This window comes from Centropristis striata, chromosome 17, assembly GCF_030273125.1.
Source record: "Centropristis striata isolate RG_2023a ecotype Rhode Island chromosome 17, C.striata_1.0, whole genome shotgun sequence".
Taxonomy (NCBI): Eukaryota; Metazoa; Chordata; class Actinopteri; order Perciformes; family Serranidae; genus Centropristis; species Centropristis striata.
Window position 1 is genome coordinate 15,160,778 of NC_081533.1, and position 16,769 is coordinate 15,177,546.

Sequence of the window (16,769 nt, forward strand, 5' to 3'; positions counted from 1 at the left end):
ACTACACACAACAGGAAGTGGATGAGATAAAAGTCAAAACCTCCAAAGTTTTGAGTGACCATAACACCCTAGAATGCGCACTATCTGTGACACTTTGTTGGCACTGGAAAAAAAGGCTGACTACCTGGAAAATCAGTCGAGAAGAAATAATCTGATCTTTGATGGAATTAAGGAATCGGACGGGGAGAAACCAGCTGATGCAGAGAGGAAAGTGCGCAGCCTGATCTCTGAGAAGTTAAAGCTGGATACTGGAGCCATGGTCATCGAGAGAGCCCACCGCACGGGGAAGCGGGACCCCACAGGTGAGCGTCAGAGGCCCATAGTGGCTAAGTTTTTAAATTTCAAAGACAGAGAACTGGTCTTGTCTAGGAGAAAGGAGCTGAAGAGAACTGCCCCAGGGGTCTTCCTGAATGAGGACTTCTCCGAGGCAGTTAGACAGAAAAGAAAGGAGCTGCTGCCAAAAATGAGAGAAGCTTGGGACAGAGGGGACATTGCGTACCTGAAATTTGATTATTTAGTCGTCCACCCACCAAGGGTAAAGGGGAGAGGTCTAAACCATAACACCAGTGCTGGTCCCTCCCCTGTGACTTCCACACCGAAATTAAGTCTACAGGACTAAGTGATAAATAGCAGTGTACATTTTATTTCAGGGATTGTGTTTTGTTTTGCTTTGTTTTGTTTTGTTTTGTTTTGTTTGGTTTGGTTTGGTTTGGTTTGAGTAGTTTGGACATACATGTCTATTAAAATACCAAAAAAAGGTTTAAAATTTGCTCACTTAAACATGACTGCAGTCTGAAAAATAAGGTTAATGAGTTAAGCTCAATATTGCATGACAATGACATCCACATAATGGCCATATCTGAAACCCATTTAGATAGCACAATAGCAGATTCAGTAGTTTCTATACAGGGGTACAACTTGTTTAGACTGGATAGGGATAGATTTGGTGGTGGCACTGCTTTCTTTCTGAAAGAGCACATTCCAGCAAAGATCAGAAATGATTTGAGTAGGAATGGTGTGGAGGCCTTATGGCTTCAAATTCACATTCCTTATTGTAAACCAATATTAATATGTTGTTGTTTTAGGCCACCTTGTTCAAATGTGGAATATTTAGATAATATATGTAGTATGCTACAGAATGTGACTGACAAAAACTTTGAGGTCTTTTTTGTTGGAGATATGAATATCAACTGGTTTAATTGTAATTGTGCTTTGAGGAAAAGGCTGAGTGATGCAGCTGCTGTATGTAACCTTTCTCAGATCATAAATATGCCAACTAGAATTAATATTAATAGGCAAGGCTCACTGTCATCAACTTGCATAGATCACCTCTTTACAAATAACCCAGAGAAATGTTCGAAAGCAGTGTCTGTACCTGTAGGATTCAGTGACCACAACATAATTGCACTAACGATAAAAACAAAGGTACCAAAAGCTGGACCAAAAGTAATACTAAGAAGAATTTATAAAACTTTTTCAGAAAAAGACTTTACAGATGATCTAAAAAATGTAAACTGGCACACTGTTCTGGATTGTTTACACCCAGAGGCTGCATTAGTCAATTTTATGAAATTATTCTCAGGGGTTTGTGATAAACATGCTCCCATTAGAAAGCTATCAGTGAGATCAGTTAAAGCACCCTGGATTGACAAAGAATTAAAAACCTATATTAAAGAAAGAAACCTACTAAAGAAGTCTGCTATTGAAAATGGAAACCCAGAGGAATGGCACGCTTACCGTGCACTGAGGAACAAAATCACTAAAATGAAAAACAATACTATAGAGCTAAATTTGCAGAATGTAGGGATGATAACAAAAAAATGTGGAGAATACTTAATGAAGTTGTGGGTAAAGTAAAAAATAAATCTACATTTATTGAATGTGATGGTGTATTTATAACAAAACCAATGGACATTGCAAATTATTTCAATGATTATTTCATTAAAAAAGTTGACGCAATCAGATCGCAAATGCTGCCTAGGCGTGGCACGCTATCAGATTCCATTATTAAAAAAGAGATTATGTTGGGCAAGGAATGCAGCTTGAGTTTCAGCATGATCAAGGAAGAAGAGCTAGAGAAATTTCTGTTATCAATTAAATGTGATAATCCCTGTGGCATTGATAATCTAGATGCCAGACTATTGCAGTTATCGGCTAGAATAGTGGTAAGGCCGATCTTTCATATTTTTAAGTTGTGTTTCGATGTATGTGTCTTTCCTCAGCATTGGAAAATTGCAAAGATTACTCCATTGTCGAAAAAGAATAGAGAGCCTCTATCAGGACCTAACAGCAGACCAATTAGTATTTTGCCTGTTTTAGGCAAAATAATGGAGAAAATCATGTTTATTAAAATTCAGAAGTATTTTGACAAAAATTGCATTAGTTCTGAGCACCAACATGCTTATAAAACAGGCTATTCGACCTGCTCAGCCTTAACATCGCTTACGGATGATTGGTTAAAAAATATTGATAAGAAATGAATTGTAGGTGCAGTGCTGTTAGATTTCAGCGCAGCTTTCGACATTATAGATCATGAGTTGTTACTCAGAAAGCTGTCAGCTTATAAATTAAATGATTCAGCACTCAAATTATTAAAAAGTTATCTGTCGAACCGACAACAATGTGTCATGTTTAATGGCACACTCTCAAGTACTGCAACGCTGAATAGTGGGGTTCCACAGGGGAGCAGCCTTGGACCGCTACTATACTCAATATTTGTCAATGACATGCCGTATGCATTAAAGTGTGCACGTGCTGTTATTTACGCTGATGACACAACATTGCATGTCTCTGCAGAGAACATTACATCTGTAGAAAAGTTACTGCAACATGAATTAATGCTAGCTTCTGAGTGGGTTTTAGAGAATAAACTAAAGCTGAATGTCTTGAAAACTAAATGTATGGTTATTGGCTCTAAGCATGTAATGAGATCTGAACCCAAACTGTGTCTTTCTATCCAAGGCAGTGCTATAGAACAGGTCAAAGAAGCCAAACTGTTGGGAGTAACAGTGGATGAAACTCTATCTTGGTCGAATCATATCAACAATATAGTGTCCAAAATGAGTTACAATATCTCTAACATCAGAAGAATTACCTACCTGCTGAATGAATCAACTGTTAAACTATTAATTCATTCCTTAGTTCTGTCTCATCTGGATTACTGTCCAACAGTTTGGTCCAGCGCCTCAAAGAAAGACCTTTCTAAACTGCAGCTCACTCAAAACAGGGCAGCACGCCTCGCTCTGCAGTACTCTTTTAGAGAAAGTGTTAGGAGTATGCACAAGAGACTCACATGGATGCTGGTGGAGGAGAGACTGGCTTATAGTCTTATAATGTTCTTGAGAAAGACTTATACCTCACATAAACCTCTTTCTTTATTCTTACAACTTCAGCCAACAAATGTGAAACATAGTCATAGTACTAGACAGGCCTCAGGAAACACCTTCACCTTGCCTTTACCTAAAACCAATGCACTAAAAAGGTCAGTTATGTATAGAGCTGTAGCTCACTGGAACAGTCTCCCACCACACTTGTTCATTACCAGTGGTGCGTCGAGTTTTAAACTGAAACTGAGAGAAGCAGTGTTTAATCATAATCTTATGCTGCAATAGTCTTCTATGAAAATATGAAATATGAAATCATGTTAAGTTGAACTCAAATATGTTAATACATCTGCATTGAACGTCATGGTTAAATTTATGCTTACCTCGTATACTCTTCTATAATCATGTAACTCTTTTTATAATCATACCTTGTACTACTTAATTTATATTATAATCATGTTAATATACATTATAATCATGTTAGGATTAATGACTTCATGTTATTATCTGTGTAAATGCTGTAATGATGTAATTGTGTAATAATTGTTTGATTTAATGTGGACCCCAGGAAGAATAGTCTTCATCTCTATGAAGACTAATGGGGATCCAAAGGATACAATAAAACAATAAAAAAAACAAGCTGAGGCAGGGGCTGCTGAGCTTGATACCGCTGTAGTTCCACTTCCTCTTCCGAGCCGCCTTCCTTTTACATGGAAACACCTTCCGGTTACACTTTTCAGTCGTGTGTATAAAAGCATTTCACTTGTATGTATAAAAGCATTTCAGTTCTGTGTATAAAAGTATTTCAGCAATGTGTGTGAGAACACAACATTTCAGTTGTATGTATAAAAGCATTTCAGTTGTATGTATAAAAGCATTTCAGTTGTGTGTATAAAAGCATTTCAGTTGTGTGTATAAAAGCATTTTAGTTGTGTGTATAAAAGCATTTCAGTTTTATGTATAAAAGCATTTCAGTTGTATGTATTAAAGCATTTTAGTTGTGTGTATAAAAGCATTTCAGTTTAATGTATTAAAGCATTTTAGTTGAGTGTATAAAAGCATTTCAGTGTGTGAATGTGTTTTGTTTTATGTGTGTGTGAATGGTAATTCTGAATTATGTCCCTGACGGCCCCTCATGATTTGTTGTCCCCAGTGGATGAATCCATGTGACTCTTTCTGGAGCATCATGAGGACTTTTTGGTTTCTTAGTGAAATCTCTCAACAATTATTGGATGGATTGCCACAAAGCTGGGTATGTGTCCATGGTGCCAAGAGGATGAATCTTAAATAGATTTTTGATTCCATCATCAGGTTCAAATTTATGGCTTATGATTAAATACCTGCATAGCTAATTACATTCCTATCAACCTCAGTTGTGCTTTTCGTTTAGTGCTTATTGGAGAATGCTTACATGCTTAACCAAGGTGAACATTATAGCTACTAAAAATTAGCATGTTGGCTTTGCCATTAGCATTTAGCAGCACCATTGTGCAGCCTGTTACAGCCTCCAACATGGCAACATTTAAATAAATTACACCTACAACTTTTGGGTTGGCAGGTTGGGGAAACTTGTGTCTTTAACTTTTTGGCTCTTTAATCACAAATTCTCTCTCATTCTAGTCCAATGCACTTTTGACCTTTCTGGGAAAATGCTGCAGGGCACCGGGCCCAAAACTACTTGATCAACAACTTCTTCACATACAGACTTGAAGAACCAGATATAAATTACTTGTGATATAAATAATCTCATTAATAACTGTATATTTCTTTCCAAATTTCCCAAAATATATGGTTTATTCCCCATTCACATTAAGTGCAAAAGTCTTAGGCAGGTGTGCAAAAATGCCATGAAAAAATGTATGCTGGTTTGAAGGCAAAGGGTGGTCACACCAAATATTGATTTTATTTATTTTTTTCTTCTGTTCACTCACTATGGATTTTGTTAATTGATAAAATATAAACTATTGACATTTTTATTTTGAAAGTATTCTTATTTGACAGCATTTTTTCTACACCAGCCTAAAACTTCTACACAGTACTGTGGCTTATTAGAAAGTGAAACCCCTTTTTTAAATTTAATTTTTAATGATTTGACTATTAGTAACACACAATAGAGTTTCTTCATGACCTTGATACTCAACAGCTGTTCTCATTATCAGAAACATTATTATTATTATATTTTAGTAACAACTTATGAAACCCCAAAAGTGGTACTATTTAAAGTATTTCATATTTACATTTATAATGACATTTAATAGTTCACTGACCTGTACCAGCACTTATGATGTCGCCCAATTTTGATTGAGATCCATTTCATCTGTTTGCAGATTTCTGGAGACAAAACAAAAAAAGGCTTCATATGTAAGTTTACAAAAAATAAGACTATTAATCAAACCATACATGACCAATCAGACACACGTGTGTCTTAAAACAGTTTCATTTTTGGAAAGGGTTGTGAAACTTCTGCAACTCTTTACAGTCATAATTCAGTTCATTAAAATATATTTTTTTTGTGTAGAAGCTTCAGCAGCTTCAGGATCATCATGAAGGCAATTAAAGATTCATCACAAGTTTGTTGCTCAAATCATGGTTGTACTGATAATATTCACAATATAATAAAATAAACAACAAATGCAAATCGTACCTGTTTGGTTTCCAGCAGGTGTGTGTGCAGCAACGGCATCCGAGGACATTATTTATAAACAGTTTAATGCCACGCCTCGGCATACCGTACATTCTTGTTGTGTTGAGTGTCATTTCTCCTTTCATGATAAGTGATGAGTGATGAGTGATAATACCTCCAACAGCTCATGCTTGAAGACAAAAGGCAACTTAACCTTCAAGTTACATTTACACAGAAATTAAAGCGATGTACTTCAGCTCAGTCACTGCACCGGTTCTGCACGTTGTACATGTTCTGTGACCTTTTTAAATGAAGTTTTAAGACTGCATTATTTTGTGTTTATCATCTTCTTATTTCAATAAAAATAAAGCAGTTTCACTGTTCAGCTTTTAGTTCCATATTAAATTATATAAATCCAAAATAATTTCTTTAAAAGTTAGTAATAAAAACACAATGGAAATTAAAAAAAAAATGTTTAAAGGGCTTACAGATCTCCATAAATATTGCTTCTAAATCTAAATCTAAAAAGGGTAACACTGGCAAAAATGTAATAACTTTAACTAACAACAAATTACAACCATCAGACAGTTCAACATTAAAGCTGATCAATATTTTATATAGTAGGAGGGTTTGCATGGAGCAAAGAGCCAATTCTTTCTGATAAGTCAGAGCGTCACCTTATCTGTAGTTCCATCACACTCATTTTGCTGCAGAACCTCACACACCATGAGTTCAAAGTATGCCTCAGCCGACCCATAAATAATGTATCTTGGGAAAATTTGCTGCTTAGTTTTTTTGGGGGGATGGCAGGCTATGATGTGGGGCAAGCATCTATCCATCCATTCTCGCTTATCCGGGGCCGGGTCGCGGGGGCATCAGGCTAAGCAGGGCATTCCAGGCGCCCCTCTCCCCAGCCACAACGTCCAGCTCCTCCTGGGGGACCCCGAGGCGTTCCCAGGCCAGGAGAGAGATATAATCCCTCCACCGTGTTCTGGGTCTTCCCCCGGGCCTCCTACCAGTTGGACGTGCCCGGAACTCCTCTAACAGGAGGCGCCTGGGAGGATCCTTACCAGATGCCCAAACCACTTCAACTGGCTCCTTTCGACGCGAAGGAGCAGCGGCTCTACTCCGAGCTCCCTCCGGATGTCTGAGCTCCTCCCCCTATCTCTAAGGCTGAGCCCAGCCACCCTACGGAGGAAACTCATTTCAGCCGCTTGTATCCGCGATCTCGTTCTTTCAGACACTACCCAAAGCTCATGACCATAGGTGAGGGTTGGAACGTAGATGGACCGGTAAATCGAGAGCTTTGCCTTCCGGCTCAGCTCCTTCTTCACCACGACGGTCCGGTACAACGCCCGCATCACTGCTGACGCCGCACCAAACCGCCTGTCCATCTCACGCTCCGTTCTACCCTCACTCGTGAACAAGACCCCGAGATACTTGAACTCTTTCGCTTGAGGCAGTACCTCTCCCCACCCAGAGGGGGCAGTCCACCGTTTTCCGGCAGAGAACCATGGCCTCAGACTTGGAGGTGCTGACTCTCATCCCAACCGCTTCACACTCGGCTGCAAATTGCCCCAGTGAGTGCTGGAGGTCCCGGTTTGATGAGGCCAAAAGAACCACATCATTTTTCAAGTTTTTTTTTTTGGTATTTTCATGCTTTATTAGACAGAAACGAAAAGTAAGAGGGAGACATGCAGTAAAGGGACCTTGGGCCAGATTCATACCCAGGTCCGCTACTACAAGGATTCAGCCTTTGTGGTTTGCATTCGACCAGTGAACCACCGGGACGCAAGGGAACTGTCGGAAATTTTCTCCGCTCTAATCTGCTTTTATGAAGCGATGTAGCATCTTTCAGCTTATTGTTTTGGTTTCGTTTCAGAACTAGCTATGTCGCTCAGTAGTTGGTAGAGACTAAAAACAGAGCTCAAAGAAAGTTGATGAGTGCATAGAATGAATATTGGATTAGCATTTGTCAGGTGACCAGAGACACCTGACTGTCCAAATAACTGCTAATGTTATTCCGTTGCTACTGGATGTGTGAATAAGCAACACTTTAGGGTGATGATATGTCAGTGTTGCTTGTTTACAGTCTGCTGCCTCCAGTTGGCCAAAAATTAGGTTTAACTGTAGTTAACTCTATGGAGTCTTGGGCTATTTTGTCCATTTTTGAATCCTTTTCATATCTTTTCGTGTCTTTGTAAGTCATTTTATGTCTTTTTTGTCATTTGTGTGTTTTTGGTGTCTTTTTTGGTCATTTTGTGTCTGTTGTTGTGTCTTTTATAGTTATTTTGTGTCTTTTTTTGGTCATTTCGTGTCTTTTTTTGTCATTTTGTGTCCTCTGTGTTTTTCTTGGTCATCCTGTCTTCTCATTTTGTGTCTTTTATGGTTTTTTTGTGTCTTTTTTTGTCATTTTGTGTCTTTTTTGGTCATTTTGTGTCTTTTTTTAGTCATTTTGTGTCTTTTTTGGTCATTTTGTGTCTTTTTAGTTCTTTAGTCCAACATAAATTGTGATTTTGAATCTTTTTTTTACTTTCAAAACACTATCATGCTCAATAAAGAATTTTAAATGCTTCAAATGTGAACAAAGGTTGCAAATATAACATATAAGAGGGTTACATCCAGTTCTATCATTTTATACTAAATATATTTGAGCTTGTCTCCAGTTTTACTTGGTATATCATCATGAAACTGAAACTGGCCTCATGGAGTTTACAGCCAGAACTTTAGAGGTAAATTTACAGTAGGGCTCCATGCTGCTGAAGAAGTCATGATTTGGCGCTTTTGGAGACTCCAGAGGGTTAAAAAACTACATCCGCAAATTAAAAAGGTGTGAATGAGAGCCCAGTTGTGGTAAAAAGAAATTTTTAAAAAAAGAATAAATGTATAATAGAAGTATTTAAGTAGTTTATTGATTACATAAAGTATGTGTTTCATGCAAATACAAACTAAAATGACTTATTAAACGTTGCATAACAGTGCATGACTATTTGTATTCAGTGAAAAGCTGCTTTTCTGAAACTTCACCATGCAGGAGCCTTCGAGTGGCTTCTGTATTCATTAACAATAAAAATAGAACAATTTAATGACTTAATGAGCTTCAGGACAAAGTGCGATGAAAGACGTGTAGAAAAACTGGTTTCATTGTTTATTGAGTGAAGAATTTCTTCGTATAAACTGTGACCTTTGCAGATAACTGCAAATGTTTTAAATAATTATTACTGTATTAAACTGATAATTATTTGTTTTCTATCCATACAATAGATGCTTTCCATGAGGAGTTATAATTTTTATGTAAATATATTATATTATTGTTACTACAGTAAACATAAACAAATTCCCTATATCTGGTTTATGTACATCCTATAAATGTAAACAATGTTTAAACAATATATTAAATAGATTTGGAGGAGATTCAGTGTGATTAGGATCTTCTAGTTATTGAGAAAATTATTAAAAAATAATTAAAAAAAATTGCATTCAGTGTGCATGCATGCAATAGATGACTACCCCTTTCCATAAAAAAAAAAAAAAAAAAAAAAAAAAAAGATATATTTTTGGGGTATAAAAATATCATTTCTGCATTTAACCATCTACCAGATCATGAAATCCTAAATTTTGTGTTGAAAGGATTAACTATTAAAATACAGGTGTTTCATGGTGCTTTTGATGTCTATTACTGGTTGAGATTTTGACAGGTCACCACTCACCACCATCACGTCTAAAGCCCATTAATTAACCCACTATATGTCGTTAGTTTAAGTTAAAAAATGAGAACTGATTCAGTAGTAAAAACCAAGAGAGATGTGGTGAAAGCGAAAACGAGCTCTGAGTTAAATCTGAGTCATCCTACAGAGAAAGATTCACCTCTAAAGCAGGTGAGAGAGAAAGAGACATACAGAAATGAAAGAGAAAGTGAGATTGACTGCAATCAGTTTTGGGCCTGGCTGGCAAACAGGGTGTGTCTGAAGGAATAAAATGCACTGGCAAGCTGACAAAAATGAACAAACCTTCCATTGCAGACAAAAGCAGACAATGCAAGCAGACAAACAGGTTAGACCTTACCTGAGTAATGATAAACCTCACCCACCATTCATCCACTGAATTACTTTTGTTTTACCGTAAAACAAACATTTGCAGTTATCTGCAAAGGTCACAGTTTATACAAAGAAATTCTTCACTCAATAAACAATGAAACCAGTTTTTCTACACGTCTTTCATCGCACTAAAATTATAAATATTACAAATAAATATAGCTTATGGTAATTAGTGAATAAAGGCAGATTTTAAATAATTATTACTGTATTAAACTGATAATTATTTGTTTTCTATCCATACAATAGATGCTTTCCATGAGGAGTTATAATTAAAAAAAGTAATTCAGTGGATGAATGGTGGGTGAGGTTTATCATTACTCAGGTAAGGTCTAACCTGTTTGTCTGCTTGCATTGTCTGCTTTTGTCTGCAATGGAAGGTTTGTTCATTTTTGTCAGCTTGCCAGTGCATTTTATTCCTTCAGACACACCCTGTTTGCCAGCCAGGCCCCAAACTGATTGCAGTCAATCTCGCTTTCTCTTTCTCTTTCATTTCTGTATGTCTCTTTCTCTCTCACCTGCTTCAGAGGTGAATCTTTCTCTGTAGGATGACTCTGATTTTTTATTGGAAAGGGGCAGTCATCTATTGCATGCATGCATGCTGAATGTAAATTTTTAAAATTATTTTTAAGTTATCTTCTCAACAACTAGAAGATCCTTATCACACTGAATCTCCTCCAAATCTATTTAATATATTGTTTAAAAATTTTACTTTACATTTATAGGATGTACATAAACCAGATATAGGGAATTTGTTTATGTTTACTGTAGTAACAATAATATTATATATTTTGCAATATATTTGTCAAAAATTATAACTCCTCATGGAAAGCATCTATTGTATGGATAGAAAACAAATAATTATCAGTTTAATACAGTAATAATTATTTAAAATCTGCCTTTATTCACTAATTACCATAAGCTATATTTATTTGTAATATTTATAATTTTAGTGCGATGAAAGACGTGTAGAAAAACTGGTTTCATTGTTTATTGAGTGAAGAATTTCTTTGTATAAACTGTGACCTTTGCAGATAACTGCAAATGTTTGTTTTACGGTAAAACAAAAGTAATTCAGTGGATGAATGGTGGGTGAGGTTTATCATTACTCAGGTAAGGTCTAACCTGTTTGTCTGCTTGCATTGTCTGCTTTTGTCTGCAATGGAAGGTTTGTTCATTTTTGTCAGCTTGCCAGTGCATTTTATTCCTTCAGACACACCCTGTTTGCCAGCCAGGCCCAAAACTGATTGCAGTCAATCTCACTTTCTCTTTCATTTCTGTATGTCTCTTTCTCTCTCACCTGCTTTAGAGGTGAATCTTTCTCTGTAGGATGACTCAGATTTAACTCAGAGCTCGTTTTCGCTTTCACCACATCTCTCTTGGTTTTTACTACTGAATCAGTTCTCATTTTTTAACTTAAACTAACGACATATAGTGGGTTAATTAATGGGCTTTAGACGTGATGGTGGTGAGTGGTGACCTGTCAAAATCTCAACCAGTAATAGACATCAAAAGCACCATGAAACACCTGTATTTTAATAGTTAATCCTTTCAACACAAAATTTAGGATTTCATGATCTGGTAGATGGTTAAATGCAGAAATGATATTTTTATACCCCAAAAATATATCTTTTTTTTTTTTTTTTTTTTTTTTTTTTATGGAAAGGGGTAGTCATCTATTGCATGCATGCACACTGAATGCAATTTTTTTTAATTATTTTTTAATAATTTTCTCAATAACTAGAAGATCCTAATCACACTGAATCTCCTCCAAATCTATTTAATATATTGTTTAAACATTGTTTACATTTATAGGATGTACATAAACCAGATATAGGGAATTTGTTTATGTTTACTGTAGTAACAATAATATAATATATTTACATAAAAATTATAACTCCTCATGGAAAGCATCTATTGTATGGATAGAAAACAAATAATTATCAGTTTAATACAGTAATAATTATTTAAAATGTGCCTTTATTCACTAATTACCATAAGCTATATTTATTTGTAATATTTATAATTTTATAATACGTTCTATGACGAATCCAGCAGACTGATAAGGTCACGATATGTCTGAAACGTAAGTGGACCTTGACAGAGAGAAGTAATTAATAAAAAAAATATATGCAGAAATGAATGACACATTTTTCAAAATAAAGGTTTGGGTATTTTTTCCCCTTTTTATTTAATCACAACTTGTTCATAATTGATATTCCTGCATCAGCATGGAGGCAATCACATTAAGTCCCAATTCATATTGAACATTATAGACTTAAAAGCCATCAGAGACTTATTTTATCACTGTATTAAAAACTCCACATTAAAGAGATAATCATCATTATTAATCACAACAATCACAAAATCACAGAAAGCACATGCAATTCATAATAGTATAAATGTTCACAATAAAAGAAAAATATTTTCAGATATAAATCATGTGTGTAAATTAACCAAAATAAAAGCACATACTATTTTCTTGTTCCTAATTATTTAATTACCACTTCAACCTGAGCAATGAGCAAAATGAGGCAGGTAAGAGTATTTTTAAGGTTAATATTCCAATGTAGCAGGGCACTATAAATAATTACATTATATAAATCAACCCAGTCGCCAGAGCAAAATGTACTCATTTAACGTTTGTGCAAAATGCCAAAATGTTGATTATCTATGTTTCTAAATTAAAAATACGTATCTATTGGACATTCCTAGAAACGTGCATGTCCACGTTATAGATCTGAGCGCTCATGGTGCTTCGGGGCAAACAAATGAAGCTAATCTGTAACACTGATTATCTTTAAAAACTGTAAATATTCACTAAACAAGCTTAATTTGGCAGTGTTTTATTTGGACCTATCATCTCCTAAGTACATGTATACATTTATTAATGAATTAGTCAGGTGTCAACAAATAGATTGATTATATCTCAACAGAAAACAACCTCTTGAGGGGGAAAAGGCAATCTGGTTTTAAGCTTTAAACACAACATTCTGCTTGTGAAATAATGTAAAATACTGTAATGTAGGCTTCTTTGGAGCCTGTCAATTATTACATAAATACACGGTCTAATAGATACGTATTTTCCGTTTAGAAACGTAGATAATCATCTTTTTGGCATTTTGCAGAAACGTTTAATGTGTACATTTTGCTCTGGCGACTGGGTTGGTATAAATACAACAAAGTGTCATAATATTACAATGATATATTAAAATGATCATTCTCAATTCTTCAACAGTAAAATAAAGTTTGACCCCCCAAAATATTACCACTTCTGCTCAACAGTTAGCACCCTGCAATGAGAAAAAAACAGGTTTTTCAAACATCATAAGATTCTTTAGAACACCAGCGCAGACAAAATATCTTGACACAAAGTGTTGGAGACTATGTGGAGCTGTTAAAGCGGATCATTTTCATGTGTTCTGGAGTTGTCCCAACCCTACTGGACTTGAAACCCTAACCCTAACCCAATGAAGATATATATGGGGGAAAAAGTTCAATAAAAAGAAAGTAAAAAAAAATAAAAATTAACACAAATTATAACGTCTTTTAGGATCAGGAAGTTGCACTCACCTTTCTTCTCCATGACCTCCGGTTGCCCAGGACGACGGGAGAAGAGTCTTTGCAAGCTGAGAGTGAAATCCGTCAGAAAGTGTTGTTGTCTCAGGTCTGATTCAAACTGAAGGTGAACAGAAACAGCTTTACCTGCTTATCTGTGTAATATGTTTATGTCTGATAATCATCGAAGTTGCAGAGCAGAAAATGGGAATTATCTCTATTTATTTCTTTTGTTTTTATAACTTGACCAGTTACACTTTTTTTTACCTTTGCAAGAAGTGCTTCACTGACAGTGGGGACAGTGAGGTCCACATTGGAGCGAACTGTAATCCTTATTACCATCTTCTTTACTTTGAGACCTGCACACACACACACACACACACACACACACAGAATATCATTTGTTGAAATGTAACTGGAGAGATGGTTACTGAATTCATTATTCTGTTCTTACATGGAACCCACAACACTTTTATCCAAAGTAAAGTAACTTTTCACACTAAAAAATAATCGTCTTCATAGAACACTGAAAAAAAAGATTTTTTTGGCCCTGTAATTATTATTTAAATCATCTATATAATATAATATAATATAATATAATATAATATATTTAAATGCTTTATTTTCAAGGTTTAAAAAGTGCTTGGATTTTGGATAAAGTGCTTGTAAATGCTTGAAATTCTTACTGTATTTCTTTTTACAATCTGACTATATCCATCTATAGACTATAGATAATCACATGTTCAATGTAAAAAATAATGAGTAGCCTATCTGAAATGAAGACCGTTCCTCCTAAAAGTGTAACACCATCTCTGTTGGTATGGTTCAGTGAAATCTCCCCCTTTTAGTATGTCAGTATTCCACTAAAACAGCTATTCTCAACCTTGGGGTCCCGACCCCAATTGGGGTCGCGAGATGATTTCTGGGGGTCGCCAAATCATTTTGGAAGTCAGCTCTGTCTCCACTGTGTTAAAGTGCTCACATGTGTTTTAGTCTTTATGGTCATTTAATGTCTTTTTTTTGGGTCATTTTGTGTTTTTTAGTCATTTTGTGTCTTTTTTGTGTCATTTTGTGTCTTTTCTGGTCATTTTGTGTCTTTTTAGTTCATTTTGTTTCCTTTTTTTGGCCACTTTGTGTCTTTTTTGGTCAATTTGTGTCTTTGTGTGGTAATTTTTTTGTCATTTTGTGGTCAATTTGAGTCGTTTTTTGCTTAATTATATGTCATTTTTTGGTCATTTTGTGTCTTTTTTTGATCATTTTGTGTCATTTTGTGGTCAATTTAATTCTTTTTTGGGTAATTTTGAGCGGGGGTCGTGGACAACATGCATGTTAAATTGGGGGTCGCGACTCAAAAAGGTTGAGAACTACTGCTCTAGAACATGCAATTTACAACAGGTGTAAGATACTGGAAAAGCTTGAAAAATGCTTGAATTTGACCACTGCTAAAGTGTACGAACCCTGATCTCAGTGACTCACCTCCCTGACAGACAAACGTGGCCTTGTTGTCACACTGAGATCCGACCCAGCGTCCCTGCTGAGACGCTGCAACAGAAGCGCAGTCTGCCCAGTCGTGTGATCCGCTGAGCCAGTACCTGAAGGAGGTGTCTCTTCCCTCCGACCACCGCCAGGCGTCCCTGAACAGACCGATCCACGCCAATTGGCCCGACACTACATTAGTTATCTCTGAGTGATCCAGCTCGTTGGCCACATATGCCAGGTCGGTGTGCTTTATCCTGCACTGCTCTTGACTTTCCACCCAGCTTCTTTTGTTTGCGTAATACACAAACCGTTGCATTCCATCCTGCCGGCCTAAAGAGACATTAAGGGAGACATCATCAACACTCCTTTTTCATCAACACTCTAAGAAATGACTCAAGGAGCCTGTAAATGTGACAGTAATATAAAAGTATGCATACTAAATAAAAATGCTGAATATCATCATGGTGAGTATTTGAGTTGACTACATCAAAATTCATTAGTAGAACTCCAACAGGAATCTTTGTGTAAAACATCCATTTATAAATTAAGTTTGAGTAAATTAATATTTGACTCACAGATTACATGGTTTAAATATTTGTAATAATATGTGTACAATCAGTCAGTAAAACACATTTTTTTAAGTAAATCATAAGCAAATTTGCAGTTATATCCTACAAATGTTTCAAATATATTTACTCAGTTTGTTTAGTGATTTCTACTTTTTTTCCCATATGGTTAATATAATATTTCAGTTACATTTACTCAATTTATGTGGTAATTGAGCCAAGTCAATTCATTCAGACTTACTTGAAAATATTACTTAGATTTACTCATTACTCATGTTTTGTTTAACCGATTTAAGAGCTGTCAAATCAAGAGTAAAAATGTTGCACTGATTAAATTAAGTAATATGCAGTATTATTTTTTTGAGTGAAGACATGAAACATTTTATGCTGATGTGCACAAGCCTCCTTGCAATTATTGTTTTAATGCATTTATCTCAAGATCACAAGTAAATATTTTGACAAAATTAGCTTTTAAAAAAAAAAAAAATACTTAATTGCAAGGCTTCTTACCTTCACAAACATAATCAGTCATTTAGTTTTCTTTGCAATATTGTACCTTGCATTGTTTTTTTATATTCATAAATTAAATAACAAACCATAAGGTAAACAGACAAACATATATACAAGGCAAACTGGTATTTCCAAAATGAGAATCTCGAAGAAAAGAAATAAACAACAAACAACAGCAACAAAAAATACAAATAATAAATAAATAATAAAATAATAGGATATACTAAAATAAACTAATGGAAAAATAAGGGGTGGTCCATGTATAAAATTAGCTCTTTTTTAATCAACAAAACTTCAACTTGTTTTCAGAAGAAAATAAAGGCCAATCCCTCTTATTATTTATAATAAAGAGATCCGGAGAGCCATGCCAGTCATGGACGGCATGTATGAACTCAAGTATATCAGTCATTGTCAGAAATTGTGGATGTGTAAAATGTTTTTAATACTTTAAGTATTTAAAAATTCAGCTATTTCTTACTTTGGGAAATCATTAAATTGTGTCACTTTACGCAGTCAGATATATCAGTCATGTCAAGATTTATTCATTCATTTTCCTCACAGTTTGGCCATATTTATTTTAAATTTTTTTTTACATTAAATGTCATTTCCATGTATA

General features: G+C 35.4%; 1 protein-coding gene across 1 annotated transcript; it reads right to left on the reverse strand.

Moving 5' to 3' along the window:
- Positions 1-13,703: 13,703 nt before the first annotated feature.
- Positions 13,704-15,619, reverse strand: LOC131990207 (C-type lectin domain family 10 member A-like). Its single transcript, XM_059355612.1, has 2 exons — positions 15,075-15,619; positions 13,704-13,957 (listed from the first exon to the last, which is right to left on the reverse strand). Exons 1-2 carry the CDS (start codon positions 15,391-15,393, stop codon positions 13,767-13,769), a joined length of 510 nt encoding a protein of 169 aa, XP_059211595.1. The 5' UTR covers positions 15,394-15,619; the 3' UTR covers positions 13,704-13,766.
- Positions 15,620-16,769: the final 1,150 nt, after the last annotated feature.

What these genes read in the sequence shown, in the direction of transcription:
- LOC131990207 (XM_059355612.1), bottom strand. Translation starts at nt 15,393, where the DNA reads ATGCAACGGTTTGTGTATTACGCAAACAAAAGAAGCTGGGTGGAAAGT. An exon ending in CACGTTTGTCTGTCAGGGAG is followed by an intron (nt 13,958 to 15,074) that starts GTGAGTCACTGA and finishes GTGTGTGTGCAG; the next exon opens with GTCTCAAAGTAAAGAAGATG.